General features: G+C 42.5%; 2 protein-coding genes across 5 annotated transcripts in view; one reads left to right on the top strand and one right to left on the bottom strand.

Annotated features, from left to right (window-relative positions):
* Stau1 (staufen double-stranded RNA binding protein 1) overlaps window positions 1-2210 on the top strand; it is a 46799-nt gene extending 44589 nt beyond the window's left edge. For 3 of the 4 annotated variants that reach the window (XM_021184530.2, XM_021184535.2, XM_029472862.2), the window contains exons 11-12: window positions 108-193; window positions 592-2210. In XM_021184530.2, the coding sequence (XP_021040189.1) occupies window positions 108-193; window positions 592-607 (102 nt within the window). In that variant the 3' untranslated portion in view covers window positions 608-2210. Of the gene's footprint in view, window positions 1-107; window positions 198-591 lie in introns of those variants that run through there. The other variant, XM_085832238.1, reaches the window with a different exon arrangement.
* A 1347-nt stretch (window positions 2211-3557) lies between these two features.
* Window positions 3558-23463, bottom strand: part of Cse1l (chromosome segregation 1 like) — a 39023-nt gene continuing 19117 nt past the window's right edge. Inside the window, exons 7-25 of the mRNA XM_021183210.3 lie at window positions 23019-23126; window positions 21645-21737; window positions 21372-21539; window positions 21142-21271; window positions 19977-20042; window positions 19000-19202; window positions 18321-18405; window positions 16784-16845; window positions 14163-14299; window positions 13023-13126; window positions 11597-11694; window positions 9169-9319; window positions 8836-9044; window positions 7708-7805; window positions 7525-7610; window positions 6948-7029; window positions 5839-5985; window positions 4481-4712; window positions 3558-3798 (exon numbers count right to left, since the gene is read on the bottom strand). Of these exons, the coding sequence (XP_021038869.1) occupies window positions 3709-3798; window positions 4481-4712; window positions 5839-5985; window positions 6948-7029; window positions 7525-7610; window positions 7708-7805; window positions 8836-9044; window positions 9169-9319; window positions 11597-11694; window positions 13023-13126; window positions 14163-14299; window positions 16784-16845; window positions 18321-18405; window positions 19000-19202; window positions 19977-20042; window positions 21142-21271; window positions 21372-21539; window positions 21645-21737; window positions 23019-23126 (2349 nt within the window). The 3' untranslated portion in view covers window positions 3558-3708. The remainder of the gene's footprint in view (window positions 3799-4480; window positions 4713-5838; window positions 5986-6947; window positions 7030-7524; window positions 7611-7707; window positions 7806-8835; window positions 9045-9168; window positions 9320-11596; window positions 11695-13022; window positions 13127-14162; window positions 14300-16783; window positions 16846-18320; window positions 18406-18999; window positions 19203-19976; window positions 20043-21141; window positions 21272-21371; window positions 21540-21644; window positions 21738-23018; window positions 23127-23463) is intronic.

Raw genomic sequence — 23463 nt, forward strand, 5'->3', positions numbered from 1 at the left:
ATGGGAGTTTGATGTTGAGCAGGATTCAAACATTTCACTGGGAAGTTTTAAGAAGGCGGACTAGTCTGTTCCCTGTGATTTGATTATTCCTTCATTCACCTTTCTAGGCTGCACTGAACATTTTAAAGCTGCTGTCTGAGTTGGACCAACAGAGCACAGAGATGCCAAGAACAGGAAATGGACCAGTTTCAGCGTGAGTGAACACATGCGGAAGACAATGGCAGTGTGGGTGAGCGGGTATCCATGGGAGGCAGTGTCAGAAGAAGGGGCCACACCTTCACCCACTGTTGGTTAGGCAGAGTCCTTCCCCCTCTAAACTTGACAGTAAGACACATTCATGTAGCTGTTTAAAAATTGATGTGCATTGGTGCTTTGCCTGCAAGTATGTCGGTGTCAGAGTTAAAGCCACCAGTGTCACTTTTTTCTCAGACATAACACATGCACACATCCCTCTTTGCTTTCTCCACTTACCAGTATTTTCTAGGATGACTCTTATCAGTTCCGTACAGGGGGCATTGGGTTTACCAAGCTGCATTTTGGATGTTAGCTTTCATTTCAATGTCTGCCACTGTCATTTCTTCTTCCTTAAAGGTGCGGGAGGTGCTGAACCTTTTCTGGCCACAAACCATTATAAAACCCAACATATATACTGAAAATACTGAGAACTGCTTTGAAAATTTGGAATTTCTGATAACTCCAGTGGGCCAAGACATGGTGGATAAAAATGTGGCAAAGACGACAAGAAACTTCAGGTGGTAGCCCTGGTTGTGCTGGGCGGCTAGTGATGATGCTGTGCTCTGCCATCCATCCAGAAACCAGCCCCAACGTCTCCAGTTTTGTTTTTGCATTGTGACAGAGAACCCGAGAGCACGGCCAATTCTCATGCTGGCTTCTTCAGATACTTTGAAAAACCCGGACAGCCACACCAGAGAGGCCTTATAGCGGCCCCGGAGCTAAACGCACCAGAGAAAAACCAGTGCTTCCTACTGCACATAACTGACTCAGCTCTGCCACTCGTAGCACCACTGTAACCACTGCTTTCTCTTCAAGTTTCATTTTTTCCTTTGATTGATACAACACTATAATTTTCTTTTCAGTTCCTCAGTCGCATCTACTTACCTAGCAGGTTAGAAACTAGTCAGTCATGTAACTGGCAAAGATCACAGCCCAGTTTGGTGGCATTCTATGCCTCTGGCTTGGCTGAACAGTTCTGGAATTACCACCAGAATCCTTGACTCCCTACCCCTTGTGTAAATTGGACAGCTTAGGTCTTTTAAGATTTAGATCAAACAACATGGTCCTTTTTAACTTTATTTTTAAGGAGCAGACTTAAAAATGAGCCCTGACCTTTACCCATTATAACAGAAATTGTCAAAAGGAGTGTCTCTTGAGGAGGTAGCTTTTTTACCACACTACAGGACATTACCTGTAGGCCCAGAAGACTACAGGCTGGTGTCCCTAGAGGGCCCAATACAGTCAATTCCAACCTCTAAGTCGGGGAAAGGTGACAGGTTTCCTGGTGCTGGTGTGCACAGGGGCAGGCAGGTCAGCTGGCCTGGGGGAGAGCATTGTGGCTCCTAGTGCAGCCCTGCTTCCACTCTTGGTTTAGCTGGAACCTTCCCACTCATATATAAGTAAACTTACTTTCTTTGTCACCAATAAATGGTAATACTAAATTTTTTTTTTTTTTGTTAATTTATTTTCAAATGCCACTTCTAGATCAATCTTCTGGTTCATCCCCCTCTCTACCTTTTTTTAAAAGAAGAGAATATTTCTTAGAAGATCTTTATATTAAAAATAAACAGCTACTAAGAAAGTCTTTCCAATTGAGCAGTAACTGAAGAAAGTGTGATATGAGGGACTGGGAGTGGCCAGCTTGAGCCAGGCTGACTGATGGATGCTTGGCTGTGGAATGTGTAAAATGTGTAAAAGTAATGGCTAAGAATTCAATATGTACCCCTCTTCAAAATGAAAAACTGCCAGGAGCCAGTAGTTCCTTTGAGGGAATGTGTGTCAACTGGCCTTTGACTACCACTGAGTCGCACCCCAGAGTCACAATATCTTAACAACAACAACAACAAACAAAGGAATCCTGGCCCACAGGTTGAGCTAATGAGCAGAGGCCCCTGTGCTCCCTGACGGCATGAGCTATTGCTGAGGACGTGCTGTGGTGTGCTACAATTAAAGTGCAATAAAATATACCAAGTGGACATGGTTCTGAGCGCCACAAGAGTTCCATGCACAGCACACATATGAAAATCACTAAAGCAGCAGTTTAGAAGGACAGACACCACAGCTCTCCAGCCAAGCAGAACATTAAAGGACCCACAAATACACCATCCTTTACACCATTACAAATACACCATTATTTTAAAAAGGGGTTGGGTTGAGCTAGTGAGAGGGTTCAGCAATGGCTGAGTTGATGTAACATGGAGGTGTATATAAAATAAATCTTAAAAAAAGAAAAAAACCAACCTGTTTGATACCTACCAAGCAATTAAAAAAAAAAAATGCGTAAGAAAAAAACAATCCGCGGGTGTGGTGGCGCACGCCTTTAACCCCAGCACTCGGGAGGCAGAGGCAGGCAGGTTTCTGAGTTCGAGGCCAGCTTGGTCTACAAAGTGAGTTCCAGGACAGCCAGGGCTACACAGAGAAACCCTGTCTTGGAAAAACAAAAAAAAAAGAAAAAGAAAAAAGAATCCCATGGGCTGGTGAGATGGTTCAGCAGGCCAAGGCACTTACCCAAACCTGACAGACCTGGGTCAGTCCCAGAAGACTCACTGTGGAGGAAGACAACCAACATAGGCACACATAAGAATTGCGTGGAAGAGAAATCATTTGGTAAGCTGTCAGAACAAAATTGCTTGGCCTGTGACCACATGAAGGTCCAGGTTAAATACAACAAATACAGTTCCCTTTAGCAGAAACCACAGTAAGGATGGCTGCTCTAATCCTAACCCCTCCACAGGTCTTGGTCAGTAGGAAGCCCCCTAACTCAGTCTGGGATGCCTGGCAGCCTTTCACAGTGGGGATCCTTGGCAAGCTCCAGATCTGCCTGAAGGACTGTTTCGCTTAGACTCTTAAAAAAAGAAAACAATAAAAACCACCATTCTGAGTTTAAGTGATTTAAAAATTAGTATTTTTATGGAGTCCAGATGGGGAAAGTAGATTTAAAGAAATTCTTCATTTTATCAAAGTTTCAGAAAGCACCAAATCCTGTCCTGAAGACACTTTTAGATACACATTTTGGGTTTTTATTGCTGATTACAGACTTTAACTACGAAATGTGCATTGCAAGTCAACAAGACTTTTTCATACGTCCAATAAAAGTTTAAAGAAACAGACAAAACCCACAAAGGACAAGAGAAATACAAGCTTCAAAACAATAGAAATTAAGTCTCCACAGTCAAGGCCTGCCAAAAATTTGAAATAACCCAAACCGTGCAAATGTTCAACAGAGACCATGGCCATACATGGGATTGTAAATACTTGTCCCATTAAGGACAAACCAGACAAGTTATCAGTTATATTGATGATGATCAAGACAAACAACCTCATTGGCTTACAGCAATATTTTCTCTCCTCTGTAAGAGTTTGTGACAAGTTCAAGAGGTTGGAAACCTGTGTTGCTTCAGCAGGGCCGTGCTCAGAAGTCCACATGGTTCTAAGAAACCATCCTCAGCCCCTGCACAGTCAGGAAGATGTAGTTCACAACAGGGTCACACTGGCTGCCTGCAGGTAACCTTGGAGATACTGCAAGGCTTCTGCATTGAGGCTGGTGCTCACCATCGAGGGAACCTACAGGAGAGTGAAACCACATGGTGTAGGAGGCTCTTATGTACAAATGCAAACTGGGGCCTGAATGAAACGCTGCCACCATGTGGGGGAAAGGTAGCCAGTCACTGTCCACTGGAGAGCCAAATAATGTAACTGATTTCAGACATTCAAAACAGCTAGGCTTAGGGCAGCCGAGTAAAGATACTTGTGGTGTGGTCATAGGAGTACTGAGTACTGAGCACCAAGCCTAACTAAGTTTGCTTCCCAGGACCCACTCCTTGGAAGGCAAAAAGTGACAAGTAGCTCTGTGACCTTTACACAGCTCAAAACATAAGGCAGATAAGCGGCCCCTGGAAAAAAAAAATCAAAGGTCTCCCACACGTGCATGTACACGCATGCACACACACACACCCCGTAGATCCATAAGGAATTTCTGTTGTACTGTGGTTGATAAAAGGATTTTGTTTTTTTAGTTTATGGACAGAATCTTGTAATCTATCCCGGGTTAGCCTCAAACAGCTACCCACGCATCTGATCTGGGACTGCGAGGATTCAGCCACTACATGTTTGGCAAAAGAAAAACTTTTGCTTCTCAAAGACTTAAGTACTTACGCATACTTATCCTAATAAAACTTGCTACAGAAAATAATAACTTCCCAATCACCCCCAAGAGTCAGATTCCCACGACAACACAGATACTTACCCTTCCAGGACAAGCAGTAGACAGTTTGTGAAGTGACTGTGCCAGATGGATTTTGGGGTTGTTTACCATCTGACCTACAGGATCATGTTCCTTTTTACCAGCAAATGCCAGCTGTGAGAAGGCAGTCTGGTATCCTGGTGTATCTTCTATGTCAATGAAATGCTCTTCATCAGGAATGCTGTCATCTTCAGGTAATTCAAACAGGCCAATGAGGGATTGTAACAAAGGAGTCCTGGATTGGACAGTGCAGACAAAACCAAAGCAAATTTACTTTTAAGAGCCAGGCATGGAGGCTTATGCCTGAAATCTCAGCTCTCAGGAAGTAGAGACATGTAGACTGCTTTGAGTTCCAGACCAGCCAATGCTACTCAGTAAAATACAATGTTAGGGTTCTGTACTACTGAATAAAATGCTTGCCACAAGGTTAACAGCTAGAGTCAATTTCCTAGAATCCATAAAGGAATCACCAAGCTCCAGATTCAGGGAGAGACCAAGCCTCAAGAAAGTGAAGTGTGACTGGAAGACACCCCAGAGGTCTACTCGTGACAAGCACACCCACACACACATGCTAATACACATGTGACCATAAACATGTATACATACAAAAAGACAAGACCAAAACAAAACAAAAAGCCCTAAGAGACAAATTATATACAGTGGGCTACACCTGTAATCACAGGAGGATTACTTGGAAGAAGCTAGCAAAAATCTTTATTAGATTCAGAGGCTCTCAGGAGATGGATGTATGGAAATTTATTTGTAATTTCTATGAGAGATATATCCTCTTCAAAATAAGAATAAAGGCTGTGCAGTGGTGGTGCATGTCTGTAAAACTAGAACTTGGGAGGCAGTGACAGGTAGAGTTCAAGTCTAGCCTGGACTACAGGACAGTCGGGGCTGGGAAGATGGCTCAGTGGTGAAGAGCACTCACTGCTCTGGTGTTCAATTCCCAGCAACCACGCAGTGGCTCAACCATCTGTAATGGGGTCTGAAGCCCTATTCTATAGCATACTCGCATAAAATAAATCTTCAAAAGAAAAGAAAAAAACAAAACAGAAACAAAAAAATAAGACTCAAAACCAGATCTACCACTAGCCCTCTTGAGTCTTTGTAGGAGGACTGCTTTGAGTTGAAGTTGAAGCGAGCTTGGACAACAGTATTAAGACCCAGATGGAAATCTACCAATGAACCCAGAAGAGCCTGCAAGTCATGCTGGAATCCATCAGGGTTAGGGGTTAGGGATGCTGAATTCATCAGTTTCCAGTAGAGAAGCCAAGATCAGAAGATCCTGCCTCCCCAGGCCCTCCAAGAGTTAGCCACAAGAAAGCCTTTCCCCCCCTCTCAGCAGCTATACTCACCACAGCTTAGTGTACTCCGTGTCCATCATTGGTGGACACTCTGTGAGTAATTTGGTTATGCCAACTGCACAGATTTTTTTCTCCACGTTTCCAGATACCTTTTGAATCTCTGGAATAATGATTTTTTCCAAAACCATTCCAAACATTCTGTTAATAAAAGCAGAACAAATGTACTCAAGACTAACCACGCATTATACTCAGACAGTAAGATAGATAGAATTCATACTCAGCGGCGCTGTGGGACTGGAACCCAGTACTGAACAGTAAGAGTACTACTCCCCGTGATGTCTGTCTCAGACTGACTGCTATGGCTTCTGCTGATTACACAGGGCTGTGGGGTTACACCTTCTCTTAAGCAGTCTTTGCAGCTTTTGGAGGGAGGTGAAGAGAAAAAATATTTGCTTAAAATGTTACTCAAAAATTGTTAAATTTTAAATTAAGACCATGGTTAAGATACAAAAGCCAGCCACCACTGGCAAGGACCATTGTGGCAGGCCTGGACCAGGAGCTCCGTCTTTCTTTGCTTACGTGCATTTGATTAATCCTTGGCTGAGTCAATAACCTCTCACATTCTAAACGACTAGCTGCTTATCCCTGCCGTGCAGAAAGAGATCACAGGCAAGCACTCTGCTCACTGTCAAGGGGGTGCTGAGTCTGGCAGCACATGAGCCTCAGATAGCCCACAATCCCTACTACCACAAGATGACTGATTTTAATTAAAGTAAGTCTGCAACGGCTGGGAGAGTTGCCCACAGAATTTCCCCTAACCCTGCCCTCTGCTCATCCGTTAGCCTTCCATTGCCCTAAGGGTCATACAACTAAACATATTCTTTGCGTAAAGTCACAACCAAGTTCCACCAACTGCAAAGCTGTCTCTGTGCCAGGCTGTGGGCCCTGCACGAGGCATTCCTTCTCAGACACTGAGTAGAGAATGCCAGAAGACAAAGACTTTGGAAGTGTGGACATCAGCTTCTCTATGTCTAGAACCACTTCTAAAACCACCATCAACTATCCCTAAACCAGAACAAAAAAGCCACCACTAACACACACACTGGTTTATATTAAAGAAGTCTAATAACTTTCTTTTTATAAACAAAGTCACAACTTACTTTGGTTGTATGCCATCAAATATTTCTTGTAATGCTAGTGCGCCATACTTAATGCAATATAAGTTAATAAACACTAAGAAACCTGTGGAGAGAAAACAAGAGTATCAGTAGTGACCTCACTGCGATGGAAACTCTCTGTCTGCCAGCGAAGGTTTCAGCGTGGAAAGCACTGGGTCGGCACTTGCCTTCCAAGACACCCACAGAGAGAGGCCCCATGTTTGTATCAGAGTTTTACTCAAAACCCCCAACTTATACCTCTCCATATAGATCACTGTTTCTACTGAAAAGTGTTTCTTTCCCTAAACCAGACTTCGGAACAGAATGCTCCCCACCCCCACCCCCACCCGGGTTTCTCTGTGTAGCCCTGGCTGTCCTCGAACTCAGAAATCCGCCTGCCTCTGCCTCCCGAGTGCTGGGATTAAAGGTGTGCACCACCATTGCCCGGCAACATAATGCATTTCAAACTAAGTTAGTGTTTGGGATACCCAATTTTTTTCAGGTTATCTTATATGTAATGTTGATGACCGATAAAAATCTCAAAATCTATGTCCCCACCCTTTCGAAATGATGAACTTACTCTTGATAAACTTGGTGGTCTTGGAGTTTTGCAGTCTCTGGAAGAGTAGGATGAAGATCTGCTTCCTATACTGGTCAACTGATTCACTAAAGGGTGGAAGAGAAGTAAGATATCAGCTCAGCCCCTTATGAACAGGGAACAAACCATCTTTGCAGCAGTGAGAGAGAGGGTTAATGGACTCACGGAGGCATGTGTTCGATTATACTGTTGAGAAGATAGAAACCTTGGTGATCGTTTGCCTTGGAGGCAATCAGCTTCTGGAAGACACCGAGCAATCCAGGCTGCAACAAAGCAGATCAAATGATGAGTGTTCAGAGGAGGCAGGGACCGACCTGTGCAGGCTCAACAGTCTGCTCTCTTAGAAAGTGGCTACTACTGGACCATGTAAGCAGCCACGGCGGTAGGGGGTGGACCGAGTATCAGGAAGCATAGGCTACAAAGAACCAAAGAGGACTTTGAACTTTTCCGGCCCCCTGCCTTCATCCGCCAATGTTGGGATTACGCCTGTGTGCAGCACCCCAGCCTTTTCTAGCTGGCATTTCTGGACTGTAAAAGGGGCAGGGATGACACCCTCTTGTACGTTGCCCTGGTGATGTTTGTATTCTGTTAATTCTGCTTCCTCAAGAGGGGTGGATCACATCCACGTACTCAGTCATTCCATGTGAACTTTCTCCCCATTCTTCCTGGTCAAATAAAGGATAGAGCCTGGGATTGGGCAGTGGAAGGGAAAGGTGGGCCTGGAGGTCTTAGAGAGGGAGGAAAAGAAAAAGAACGGAGAAGGAAGAGGAAGGGAGGAAAGAGGAAGGAAGATGGAACAGAACCACATGGCTTGGAGAAGCTACAAGTAGCAAGGGCTCTCATAGCTGGGGAATAGATTAGTGTAGTGATAGATCTGACAAATCTAGGCATACAGCTTATAATGTTATAATAAGTTATATATATATTTTTGCACAGTCTTATTGGGGTTGGAGACTTACTTCAACGGCCTCTTACCACAATAAACTATTATATTTAAATCTTTCAAATTAACCTATTGGCCCTTATAATTACCAAATAAGAGCTGGTATCAATAAAGTATATATTACCATTTTTATTAACCACATCTCATTTCATAGAATTATTGTAAGGAAAAAAATTTTTTTAAAAACTACCAACTCCTTGTTTTTCCAAAGATTTCTGAGTTCGAGGCCAGCCTGGTCTACAAAGTGAGTTCCAGGACAGCCAGGGCTACACAGAGAAACCCTGTCTTGAAAAAAACAAGAAAAAAGAAAAAAAAGAAAATTGAAGTTTTTTATAAGTAACTGGACTCACAATTTTGTCAGCTGCAGCAGTTGCTATTGTACTTGAGCCTCGTTCTAAGAATGCCTGGAGCAGCCTCACTAGAGCAGGGATGTTTCCTGTTCTTTCCCACAGTACTGGCTGAAGGAGGTGGGGAAACAAGGCCATATAAGAAGATGGGATATCATTTTTATGTGTTTCCAGAAGTAAAGACATCACTTGAAAGACGTATGGGATAAACTCTGTTGAAAAAATTAAAAGAGTTGTTAGTGGCAGCCATGTGGGGCTCTGGGACAAAGGGCAGTCAGTGTTTTATAACCACCCCAATAGTATCACCATATAATGATAAGGCCTCTGCTAGCTTACCTTGTACATCATTTTGTAAGATCTCAGTGAACACTAGAAACAGAGCCTCCTCAAAATTCACAACAGCAGCAGGGTTAGCTTTGCAGGTTATTCTTATAGATAAGCATATTGCTTCAAACATGTAGTGATTGAAATGAGGTTTGCTGGGATTCTGAAATAATAAAAATAAAATACCATCTCAATAATCCAGGTGACTATATTATGTATCACCCAGAGCAGAACATGCCTGACCCTCCTAAAAACAGGTAAAAGACATGTCAGCTCCTTTAAAAATGTCAGCATTAAAGCTGGGCATGGTGGAATACACCTTTAATTTTAGTACTATGAAAGGCTTATGTCTCTGAGCTCCAGGCCAACCTGATCTACATAGCTGGTCCCAGGTAAGCCAGGGCTAAATATTGAGATCCTGTCTTGGTGGCTGTTCTGGAACTAGCTCTGTAGACCAGGTTGGCCTTGAACTTGCATATATATATCCTCCTGCCTCTACCTCCAGAGTGCCAGGATTAAAGATGTGTACCACCACACCAGTTCTGAGACCCCGTCTTAGCAAAATTAAATGACATGAAATAGCAGGAAGGCTGAAGCTATGGCTCCATAAATAAAACATTGGCGGGTCATGTAGAGGGCCTGCTTAGTTTCCCAGCATTCATGGGATGGCCCACAACCATCTGTAAACCAGTTCTGGGGGATCTGACACCTTCTGACCTTGGTGGGCATCAGGTATGCACATTACAGTACAGAGACACACAAGCAGGCAAATACACACATTACAAAAAAAAAAAAAAAGTAAATAGGCATTAAGAAAGAAAAAAATCTGGGGAAAAGCTTGATTATTTAGCTAGATTTTTTAGAGTTCCTTTTGGATCACACAAGCCTCTGCCCCAGATCTGTGAGTTGTCTCAAACCCATGTGTCCTAGGAGAGCCACACTGTAGGTAGTGGGCAAAGCTGTTCTGGTGCTGCCAGGGTTGAACCTTTGCACATAGGCTGCCAATCCTCAACAATTTTCCAGTTTTATTTTAAACAACAAAGTCCTATTTTCTCAAAAGCTCTTGGAAAGCTAGCATGAGCTGATGAGTAGGAGTGTGTGTGTGTGTGTGTGTGTGTGTGTGTGTGTGTGTGTGTTGGTACATGCACTCGTACAATAAAACCCTGCTTTGTAGCTGGGCAGTGGTGGTGCACGCCTTTAATCCCAGCACTTGGGAGGCAGAGGCAGGTGGATTTCTGAGTTCGAGGCCAGCCTGGTCTACAAAGTGAGTTCCAGGACAGCCAGGGCTACACAGAGAAACCCTGTCTCGAAACAAATCAAAACCAAACCAAACCAAACAAAGCAAAACCCTGCTTTGTTTCCCCTCCATTCCTCAAGGCCCCAAGCAGTTCTGTACTACAAACCCAGACAACTCCAATACTTGCTTAGATTTTAAGAGAAAGAATCTTACTATACAGTCCTAGCTGGCCTGAAACTTAAGACCGGCCTGCCTCTGCCTCCCGAGTGCTGGCATTAAAGGCCTGCGCCATCACACCTTGGCTCAGTTTACTATGTCTCATGAATTCAAGTTAATTTTCACAGCATAATTAAAATCATGCATCTATAAAGAAATTCTTACTAGGTGTGGGAACACATGCCTTTAATCACAGTGCCATGAAGGTAGGTTGGTAAGTTTGAGGCTAGCCTGATTATGTATATGTGTGTGTGTGTGTGTGTGTGTGTGTGTGTATCAAGATTTCAAAAATTTAGAAGGAAAAAACCCCACAATTGTCACCCTTAAACTCTCTTTATTTTATAATTTAGTAACCAAGTTTATTTATGAATGAATAAAATTATTGGTCAGTGAACTTTACTATGTTTTTAAAAACAGCATGAATCTGTATAGTAAAGAACTTTAGGTAATGAAAATAAATGCAAGGAAGAACAGACACAGAAGTCTGTCATTTTCTCAACCATTAGTGCAGATCCTATCTTACTCCATTTAAAATAAATGCAGGGTCATATACTTTCTTAATTTCACAGTGTCATCTGTCCATTTTGTTATGAGAACATAAACTGCTTATTGGCTTCTGAGCCCACACTGACAGGTGGTAAATTTCCAGCCCACTGAGCATCCCAGACTTTCTTTCACAAAAGTATATCAAAGTGAGGTTAGAAGAATGCACAGACCTCATACAGCACCTGGCCTGGTGCCAAAGGGCTCTGAGCGCAGATAGTTCACCAGGAAGTTAAAAACAATCCCATGGGCTGGCGAGCTAAAGGTCCTTGCTGACAAGTCTCACACTCTGAGTTTAATCCCCAGAACCAACATGATGTAAGGAGAACTCTCGCAAACCGTCCTCTCACCTGCACACACAGCCCGGCCGGCCCCAGAACGCCCACACATACATACAGAGTAAATGTTCGTAAAAGGCAACCTAGTTTCTTAACTGGCTGTTACCTTACTAACAGCCAGCAGCTTCTGTGTGAGCTGTGTGATGAGAGTGGGGATATAGGGGATGATGGCCTCTTGCAGGAGGGAGAAACTTCTCATGATAGCTGTAAAATATAAGAACAGCACAGACAGTTCAATCAACCATTACAATAGAAGCGGCTGGAGGGAAGGGCCACTGATGATCAATAAAAAGCTAAGATGCTTAAATATGCCCTATATACCTTCGTACACTTAAAAATGTCTCCTTTCCCTTTATATCAGGCTTAGGTGGGAAACACTGAAGCACTTGTACAAGACCCAAAGGTTAGAGAATTTAAAAAGGGACAACAGAAACATTACTGGATAAGGAAAGAAGCAGACAGAGTAAGGAGCAAGTGGGGTGGCCAGGACAGAGAAGCAGACCATTCAGGGAACAGCCCTACTATCTTCTTCTAATTAGAAACCACTGGCAGAATTGTTATCCACTGTCTAAAAGAAACACAGTCTCCGCTCACAGATAACTGAAAGAAAACATCAGCTACCAATCTTCTTAAACACGTTAAAATGCTAAACATATGAAGCCAGAGTCCTGACTGTAAAAACTTTGCCTAGCAACAGGCAGGTACCTAAAAGCACAGAGCATGGGAGAGGCGTACATTGGGAAACTAATGAAGGCTCATTAGTAGCCCTGGAGGTTCATTTCCAGAATCAGGGTTGACCACAAAGCCCCACTACCACATGCTTGGTCTAAGAAGCAGAAATGTCACTTCTCTGGCTGTGAAATGTCCTCTACCTGAATAAAGACTCACATCAACCCAGGCTGAGGTAAGGCACTCAGAGGATTTGACAATATATATTGAAAAGGTCACAACGCCATGCACACAGGCAACACAGTAACAGAGACCACAGATCACTTTGGTACCCTCATGGTCCTGAAACCCACGAATATCCACCTTGATTTAAAGTCACATATACATACACTCCCCTCAGGGAGTTCCTTTGGAAAGCATGCATCATGATTTTGAAAGCAATAGAGACCTCTGAGATGTGACAGTGAGGAGATTGTTCCAGAAGTTAAAGCTGGCACCGAGCTCTCCTAGGGCAGCACATGGCAGGGCATCCTGCGCCAGCACCCCTGGGAGCTCTGTGCAGGTGGCCCTGCTTTACCGTACTCAGTAGAGCATAGTCAACAGACACCATTTCATGAGCTAATTTGAAATAACTCTAAAAATAACTCTATGAAAGAAAAATTAAATTTTTCTACAGGTCTAAGGTAAAATGTTAGTTAACAAAGTAACATTTATTTTACTTTTTAAAAAAAGCAGAAAATTGTTTGTTTGAACAGACAGTACCTAGTTTTTGAAGTATGGGAACCTGATGTATAACTACAGAGTGTTTACCTTGTAATCTGAGGTTAGATAGTTATGGTCTGAACACCAGGGAAACGGCCTACCTTTCATAATATATTCATTTTCTGAAGAGCCAGGAAGTGTGAGAGCTTTGAAAAGGTTTGTTAGCAGAATCTCAACAAACGGTGCGATTTCTGCAGCTGTAAAACTATAGATGAGAAAACAGCTTTCAGTCACTACGAACTCTCAGCCTTTCACCGTGGAGTGCCCTGGGCAAACACTACATCACACTTGTTGGCATAAACGAGCCATCTCTCAGCACTGACAATTGTGGCGCATCTAGGAAGTAACCGCTTACATGGCTCACGTGCAGTTCCTAATGACACAACGGGGCAAGCATAACTGAACAAACACACCAGTGAGCTCAGTGGCCTCTTAAACCAGTCTCCTTGCTCCTGTCTACAACCACAGAGAACAGCGCCCACAATCAGAAGGGTGTCAGCCACCTTCTTTTCTTGAAGGTGCAGCAAACGACCTCTGCATTCACACCTGGGCCTGCCTGAAGGTGCCTCTCAGGATGTCCTTTCATCCTGAGTGGCCACTGAGAGCGTTTGTGCTCAAGGCTGGGTGAAGATCAGAGCCCGAGACTGTGTTCCATGTCTTACCTAGCACTTGGTGTCAAGACTGAAAACCGGTCTGACAGTCACGCAGAGCCCTCCTCTGCGTTTCATCTGGCATCAGACACAAGAGCTACTTTCCTGACACCCAAAGAATGAGTCATTCAACTGAAGTGTATCTCAGAGCTGAGAACAAGAGAGCTATGTGCAGTTGGGAGACCCTGCAGACACATGCTGCCACAGTGTCTAACGGAGCCCATAAATACTCAAGTCAATCAATACTCAAGTCTCCATGTTTCCCTCTCTCTCTTCTGGCTGCTGACAAGACTTCAAATAAAGCCAGCAGGCTCGTCATTATATGAGGCCTCCTGACATACATTTGTTTGTTTTCAACAACCTCACAATTGTTATTTTACTCTGCTCTAATTCATTAATAGAATGACTGTATTTAGTGAATTGCCTTACATCCTTTTGGAAAGAGAAGTTAAATGAATAAAAATTACACATATAAGTTTTTCTAAATACTAATGACATTAGGAAAACACCCTGAGACATCTCAGACCAGTAAGGTATACCCTTTGCCTTAAGCTAAAAAGTACAGGAAAGACTCAGGAATCAAATACTTACAGAGTGGTATTGTTTGGCCCTCTCATAGTGAAGAGCCTTTCGAGAGCATGTGCGGCATAAGTGTGGACGACAACACTCTCAGCCTCCAGGTGACTGATCAAGAGGGGAATAGAGACTAGGAGGTGCTCTTTTGGTACCTGAAAAACATTACCACATCTTCTAAATCCAATGTTACTTTTTAGAGAAAGAAATGGAAAACCACCGCGTTGACATTAAAACCAGGCCCACCCCTCCCCTCTGCTGTGCTGTATTGTTGATAAAGTGAGGTCTGAATGGCTCTGTTCCCAATCACGTTTTATTAAAGAGTATTTACTCATGTGTATGAGTGTGTGCTATGTGCATTCAGGGCCTACGGTCAGATCCTCTGGAGCTGGAGTATAGACAGGTATGAGCCCCTTCTCTAGCCATTAACCCCACTGTCGCCCCCCTATTCTTTTCTGAACTCCTAGCATGAGGAAGGCAGAATCTTAAAATAAGTAAGCACACCAAAATATTGAAAAACAGCTTTCTACAATTTTAAGAACCATACTTTAAAATAATTCAAAGATATTTTACATATGGTAGTTAAAATTGTGTGTGTGTGTTTGAGCTCGTGGAGGAGAGCACATATCTTGCAGGGGGCACCGCTCTTCTATGTGGATTTTCAAAGTTGAATTCTGGTTCCCAGCCTTGGCCACAGACGTCTTTACCAGCTGAGTCAGCCTGCGGGAGCCACACTGGAAGATTGAACTAGATTATCTGCCAAGGGTGTAAACATCCAGAGAGAGGGACTAGAAAGATGGCTCCGAGGTTAAGAACACTAACTGATCTTGCGGAGGACCCAGGTCCAATCTCCAGCAAACACATGGTGGCTCACAACCATCTGTAACACCAGTATCAGGGAATCTGATGCCCCCTGATGACAGCAAAGGGCACCAGGCACACATGTGGACTACATGTACATTGTAGCAAAACTCTCATACACATAACAAATTTAAAACATCCTTGTACTTCTATAAATAGAACATCACTAATGGGTGAGTATAGTGGTGCATATTTTTAATTCTTGGAAAGAGTATCTGAAATGTTAGGCCGACCTGGTCTCATAGTGAGTCCCAAGCCACTCTAGGCAAACTGTAGGACACGGTTGTGAAGACAATGCAAACCTCAAATCAAAAGAAATAATTATCCTACAGTGATTTATTTCCTTTTCAATTTTCCCCGAGAAGAAGCCTAGAACCAGTAACACTTCATTGGCAATAACCCTGGGGCCATTTGGTGGTCTAGTCTAAGTTGAGGTTTTCCTTTAAGACAGGACATCCTCAAGTGGCCTTGCTTATGGAGGTCACCCTGCTTTTGCCTCTCAGACTCCCGAGTCCCGGGAGTACATGTATAGGCAGCCATAGCCGGCTGCAGACGGTCTTTAAATTTTCACCTTTCAGAGGGGCTAGCCAGGTCTAGGCAGGAAACGTAGAAGATGAATCTGGAACATCTTATCATTTGAGAAAAACTAGCAATGACTTTAGACTCTATATAAAGAAGACACAGAAGCAATATGCCAGAGGCCTGTTAGCCAGAAATAGGCAGCTAAAACATCCTAAAGCCTGTATGAGTAAGATAACTCCAAGAATGTTTTCTATAGAGACTGACAACACTGTAGTGATGTTAAAATACAGTAAAAATCATGAGGTATTTTGTAAGTAAACCTAAGAATGTGCAAAACATTAAAATGTTATAAAAGGAAGAGATGATGGTGAGCTTTTCTGTTTTTCTTTTTTTTGGTTTTTCGAGACAGGGTTTCTCTGTATAGCCCTGGCTGTCCTGGAACTCACTTTGTAGACCAGGCTGGCCTTGAACTCAGAAATCTGCCTGCCTCTGCCTCCCGAGTGCTGGGACTAAAGGTGTGCGCCACCACACCTGGCGAACATGCTATTTCTAAAAGTGGACAGCTGTCATTGAGTGCTTGGATAATAACACAAATAATAATAGAAAGCATAAGTAATATGACAAAGTATATCCATGATGCATTTTTCCTCTCTTGGGAGAAATCAAGGGGCCAGCTCCAACAAGATGGAAATACAGATGCTTGCGGCCATGCCTGATGTTTGCTTGGCCCACATGGTGGTCAGGAGAGGACCACTCCAGCCATTTGTCTTCTGACCTCTGTACTTATGCTGTGGCATGCCCATTTATCCCAAATACACATATTAATTCAAACTAGACTAGAGGATCAAGACACTACCGTGAGGATGCATTGAGCCAGAAGCAGTGTGCAATGCTGCACTTTTTAAATGAATTGTCCTAACAGTAAGGCGAGCAGAGCTCACTCCAGTGTGAAGAAGGACAGGCAGGACAGGTGAACTAAAGTAACCTGTGGACAGAGTTCGGATCAGTCTTTAATACAACTAGGGAAGGACACAAGATACAGAGAGGACTACATGTATCAACACATCAGGATGATTCCCTAGCATGTTTGAGTCCATGGGTTCAGTTCCCAGGACAAGGGAAAAAGACAAGCTAACTAAGGGAAACTAAACGTCACCTGGAGCCACAGGTTATCTACAATATTGATTGCACAGTAGACTTGAGCAGCTGCTACAGAAAACAAACTCAAGGTGGGGGCAGGGGAAAGCACTACTTACTTGATTCCTAAAAATCATAATATATTTGATACCATCAGCTTTAAGTACAGGAAACTCATTCACTGAAAAACAAAAAACAAAAACCACAATTACTTAAGATCTGAAGATTACTGACAAATCAGACATCGGAGCTTAAACAAGCCACTCCTGGTCAAGTGACCAGAGTTAGCTGATGTGCATGAATGTCAATGTCCCAACAATTAAGCTGTCTAAACTCAATTCACTCAGCTGCCATTTGCTTTCAATTGGTCTTGTGAAAGGAAAGCAAATTAGTGATGGTAAAATACTGGTCAGCTGGGGCTGGCGAGATGGCTCAGTGGTTAAGAGCACCAACTGCTCTTCTGAAGGTCCTGAGTTCAAATCCCAGCAACCACATGGTGGCTCACAACCAACCGTAATGAGATCTGATGCCCTCTTCTGGAATATCTGAAGACAGCTACAGTGTACTTACATATAATAAATAAATAAATAAACAAATAAATAAATCTTTAAAAAAAAAATACTGGTCAGCTAACACTAATTATAAAGCCAGCGAATGATATAGCCACACAGAAGCTCATTACAACTGCTGACCCTCTGTGCAATTAAAGGGACGCTCCACCATGTCTGGCTACACACGAACCTACAAAAATTGTTAAAACAATTATCTCAATTTATATCAGCACGCTCACAAACATAGAAAAGTTCCTTACCAATCTCACATCCTTTGAAACTACATTTGATTTCCTTGGTTTTAGAAACAGAATCTCATCTATCTCCGCCTGGCCTGGAACTTGTCCTGTTGCTTTTAGAAGTCTCTGAACTATTATTACTGCCTCAGCTTTAAAATGCTGGGATTACAGACATACCCTACCACACCTGCAGGAGAACTTTTATTTTTACCAATAAGTTAATTACTTGCTTTTTTTGAGACAAGGTCTCCTCATTATGTAGCTGTGGCTGTCTACATCAGACTGAGCTCACAGATATCTGCATTATGGGTGTTGGGATTGAAAAGTATGTGTCACAATGATTGGCTAAAATTTAACATGTTTGAGTGTTCTGCATTTAAATGTGTGCTGGGATTAAAGGTGTTCACCACCATACCTAACCTGGAACTTCTATTTTAATGTTTTTCACACAGGAAAGAAAATAAGGTACATCAGGGTTAACAAAGCTAACCATGGTTCTGTCTCCTTATTTCTAGTTTCTTGTTATAAAAAATGTATTCTTGGCCAGGCAGTGGTGGCACACACCTCTAATTCTAGCACTTGGGAGGCAGAGGCAGGTGGGTCTCTTTGAGTTCGAGGCCAGAATGGCCTACAGAACAAGTTCTAGGACAGGTAGGAAACCGTTTGGAAAAGCCAAAAAGAAAGAAACAAACAAAAACATATTCTTTGTCAAGTTAGTTTTACAGACAGACAGAAGCTGGAGGGACCACGTAGAAATTGCCAATAACATCAACAACATGTGGAGCCTTTGACTTCTCTATTACTACTGCAAAAGGTGAAGGTATAACATGTAAGTTACAGAAAAGAAACAAATCCACAAAACTCACCATTATTTGATTTTAAATCAGGAAGTATGTGATTCACAAAAAATTCAGTTAGGTTTACAAGTTCATTGGCTTGCGTGATTCCATGCTGAAAGGAAATATATAACAGTAAAATAACATAGTATCAGAAATAGAAGCAATTTTAGAAAACCACATCAAAGCCCGATTAGAAAACTTTATTAAATAAATCCTGTTTTCGTTTCATGAGATTGAATGTTTGCCTTCATGTGTGTCAGGTGTTGGGAAAGCCAGAAGAGGTTGAACCTCTAGCTCCATGCAAGTTACAAATGGCTGTGACCCAGCATGTAGGTGCTGGGATCTGAACCCCGTCTTCTAGAACAGCCAGAGCTCTTAACCACTAGGCAAACCCATTTCTCCATCCAGTTTTTCCTTTTTTTTTTTTAAAAACCAGGGTCTCCCTATGTGCCCTGGCTAGTCTTCAGTTCAAAATTCTCCTCCAGCCCAGAGGTAACACACAACCTCCTAAACAAAGCAGCTAAGCTAAAGTTCTCCACAAGTCTCTGCATGAATCAAGAGGTAAGCCAGCACTTGGTCCATCTACAGAAGCACTGTGAAGAGTGTATTAGCACAACAGACTGTGGTAGCAGAAACATATCGTTTCTTTTTGAGTCCTGTGGCTGTCAATGTGTTTCAGAAACAAAACCCCCAAGAAAAGCTGTACCTTCTGTGTCTGGGCTTTTGATGCCAAAGACGTGACAAGGTAAATAGCTGCATCTTTGTGTTTCCAGTTGACAGACGGGTTTTTTGCATACTCCTGGAGCATGGAATTAACATAACCAGAGAAGATTCCTGTCACAGGACCTTCAAAAAATTTGCATAATCCTCGTACAAGATCACAAGCAGCCCTGCGTCTAGTATCAATATCTATAAAACCAAAAGAAAATGTATCTTGGGAAAAAGAAACAACCAGTCCAGAAACTATCAGCAACACAATAAAAAACCTATTTTTTTCTCTAAGAAACACAAAGTGAAAATGAGGCTAAAGTGGTCATAATATCATAAATCCTACAGAGAATATTTTGACAAGACAGAGGATTAACACTATTTTTGCTTTTTGTTTTTTATTTTTCTGAGACAGAGTTTCTATGTGTACCCTTGGCTGTCCTCGAACTCAGAAATCCGCCTGCTTCTGCCTCCCAAGTGCTGGGATTAAAGGTGTGCGCCACCACTGCCTAGTGCTTTGTTTTGTTTTTTAACAGGGAATGAACCCAAGTAATCAATGTAAGGATTGATAGATGAGCTATATCCAGAGTCTCTAAGAATGGAGTGATCTGAGACAGGATACCTACCATCCAGCCTCGCTGGGGATGGTGCTGAACTTTGCTGCCTATGGTGTGCTCGCACGTATGTTCTGTGCATGCACAGGTAGCCTGAGGCCAGAAGTCAATGTGAGCATCTTCCGTAATCCCTTTACGCTTTTAAAAAACCTTTGTGTGTAGTGTGTATATGTGAGTGTGAGAGAGGAAGGAGATTTGGGGGTGGGAGGGGACTAACCGACAAAGGGGTAGGGTTAGAGAAGGAAAACATTGCTAATAGAAGCTGAAACTACACTCTTAAGCACTTCTCACATTTACTAGAAAGAAAAAGCTTTATAACTGACTTGCTAGGCGACTATTAACTTAAAACCCAAATACATACCAGAGCCTTCCAAATCCCTCCGTATGTACTCCTCAGAATTATCTTCAAAGGCCTCTTCATCGGCAGCTACAGAGAAAGTTGGTAATTTAACACAGCCTCTGGAGAACACGCGCAATCCAATTCCACACCCAAGCAAGCACAACTGCTTTGTTTTACAAGCAAAGTCTTCTTTCACTGTGACTGCAGCAGTAAAGTCACAGTAAACATTAAAACAAAACCTTAACTATATTCATTATAATTTGATAAATCACTTTGGTAATAAAAACAAGTAGGGAAGACATTATCAGAATAAAATGTGGCGGGGGCTGGCGAGATGGCTCGGGACAAGAGCACTGACTACTCTTCCGAAGGTCCTGGGTTCAAACCCCAGCAACATCTGACGCCCTCTTCTGGTGTGTCTGAAGTCAGCTACAGTGTACTTATATATAATAATAAATAAATCTTTGGTCTGGAGCTGACCGGTTGACCAGAGTGAGCAGAGGCCCTAAAATTCAATTCCTGACAACTACGTGAAGAAGGCTCACAACCATCTGTAAAGCTACAGTGTACTCACATACATAATATATATGTATGTGTGTGTGTATACATATATAAGCATATGTATAAAATGTGGCTTAAAACCTCACAAATAAAACAAATGTCCTGTGACATTACCCTTGGGTTCCTTGCTCTGCTGCAGCTGACCCTGGCAGGTGACAGACAACACTGCCTAATTAAGAGGCAGAAACATGGGCTCTCCACTTTAAACAGACAAGACAGGGCCAAGCTTCAAGTTAACGGATTTAGAAAACACTTTACCTTAGTGAAACATTAAAAATAGTTACAATACTAAAACAATTTCATGAATTTGAGACTTTATTTCTCAGTATTTTTATAAAAGAAAACCCACAACACATGCATACACACACACAATCATTTCACAGATGTTACGTTGCCTACCTTTGAGAAACCAGAAATAAATGAGAGGACACAAGTTTTATTTGATAGTTTAAGAAAATTAAATCTTATAATAATCAAAAGAAGTCATCTTATTAAGTTGATGTTAAACCCCTCTAAAGCAAGAGGAGGAGTGCAGAGCCAAGCTGCGGACTTAGGACGTCTCCACAGCCTGTCCACTTTAAACAACAGCCCCCCCCCCCAACCCTTTCCACTTTGCCATAATTACCTCTAAATTCCATGTTAGGCACAATAACTTTTTCACAGATACTTGTCAGCGTGTTCTGGTCCTCAAACAGATTCTTATAATGTGGCCTTTCACAAACTGAAGCCAGAAACTGAATTGCATTGCTAACCAACTGAAACAAAACAAAAAAGAATTTATTTAAAAGCAACACTAATATATTTCTTGTTTGAAATAAACAAGTAAAGAATATGACATCTCCCCCCTCATCTTACCAAATCATATTTAACCTCTCGCCCTGTTGTGACGAGTAAGTTCCAGATAGCCGTGACAAAGCGAGGGAGGTAGCGCTGAAACTCTTCGTCATACTTCTGTGCATAGAGAGCGGCATTATCACAGATCTGAGACTTTAAAAGCTCCAGGAGGCCTGCTTCCTCTTCATCCTTACATGAGAGAAAAGACAGAACTCAAAACAGGCGTGCACCACCAGGACTCGCACAAAATAATTCTTGAGCAAAGAAAAAGACGGCAACAGTTTAAATACTTACATCAGTCTGCAAGAGCTTATTATCCAGTGTCAGGAGGGTATGAAAATTGTTCATCCAAGTTTCCATATTATCTTCAAAGAACTCAGGGAGATCCTGAAGAATAACCATGGACTTGAGACTTTTGATTAAAATGAATAGATTAACACATTTCTCAACTATGCCAAACGTTTGCTCAAGTCTGTAGGCTCAAGTCCAGACTTTAGTCTGAAAATTCTACTTCAGCCACAACCATAGCAGTTGAATAATCGGTCTAGTAAGTCTGCTGTCTGTACTGTATGCACATGCCTCTGAAAATCACGTCACTTTTCAAAGTACCTAAGTCTGGTCTCTAGCACCGACATGGTGGCTCAGTGCTACTTGTAACTTCACCCACTTCTGCCCTTCACAGGTCGCCATAGACACATATATGGCACACGTTCACAGAAATATATTTTTTAAATTAAAAAAAAATTTAAAATTACATTAACTATGAATTTTTGTCTCTGTGTGCATGTGTTCACACTTGTGTCATCTGGGAGCTAACTTTCTCCTTCCATCGTGTGCAACCTGGGGTCAAATTCCAAGAAGCACTTACAAATGCTGAGCTAGTTGGGTAGTGGTGGCGCACAACTTTAATCCAAGCAATTGGAAGGCAGAGGCAGGTGGAGTTCTGAGTTCCAGGCCAGCCTGGTCTACAGAATGAGTCAAGGACAGCCAGGGCTACACAGAGAAACCCTTTCTCAAAAACAAAACAAAACAAATGGTGCACTATCCTACTGGACCACAGAAAGCCAATTCTGTAAGGCTGTCAATAAAATTTGGAAGAGAGGGCTGGTGAGATGGCTCAGTGGGTAAGAGCACCCGACTGCTCTTCCGAAGGTCCAGAGTTCAAATCCCAGCAACCACATGGTGGCTCACAACCATCCGCAACGAGACCTGGCGCCCTCTTCTGGAGTGTCTGAAGACAGCTACAGTGTACTTACATATAATAAATAAATCTTTAAAAAAAAAAAAAAAGTTTTCCTATGTGTAGGGAACATGAAAGGGTTTTATTTAAAAAAAAAAAAAAAAAATTTGGAAGAGAGCCAGGCGTGATGGCGCACGCCTTTAATCCCAGCACTCGGTAGGCAGAGGCAGGCGGATTTCTGAGTTCGAGGTCAGCCTGGTCTACAAAGTGAGTTCCAGGACAGACAGGGCTACATAGAGAAACCCTGTCTTGAAAAACAAAAACCAAAACCAAAAAAAAAATCCCTACAAAACAAACCATGAAAAAGGATTTATTTCCTTCCAAAACCAATGCTGGGAAAAGCAGCCTTGTCAGGTGGATTTAAAGAGATTTACACAGATTTAAAGAGGAGACAAAGAACCAAAAGCAAGAAACCAAATGAAACTTACCTGAAAGTTTAAACTATAGAACAATTTTGAGATCAAAATCAAGGAAGAAAAAAGAATCCTCAGGGCAGAGGCATCATTTGCATGGGTACTGCACAGTTCAATGGTGGCCTTGGGAAGAAGTTTAGGAACATGGGTTTAGTTTATCATAAAGCCAGCATCCTGAGCCCAGTGAAATAGCTTTATACTATGCTGAGACAACTTCAATTTCTTCTCCAAATGAGGCCTTTCAACAGTAGCATTTGTTCACCTAAGTGATTCTGAAAAGTAAGGCTGTGTGTTTTCATCTGTCTGTAATCCATATTTAGCACTGGCTCTTTCCATCCCCTGTGTGCACACATAAATAATAAATAAACCAGTCTGACCATGCTCTCACTAAGAAATCCCTCCTCTGCCACTGGGCGCGCCTTTAACCCTAGCATTGTGAGGCAGAAAAAGGGAGTCTGGT

This window comes from Mus caroli, unplaced genomic scaffold, assembly GCF_978045245.1.
Source record: "Mus caroli unplaced genomic scaffold, Mus_caroli_1 scaffold_2, whole genome shotgun sequence".
NCBI classification, from domain to species: domain Eukaryota; kingdom Metazoa; phylum Chordata; class Mammalia; order Rodentia; family Muridae; genus Mus; species Mus caroli.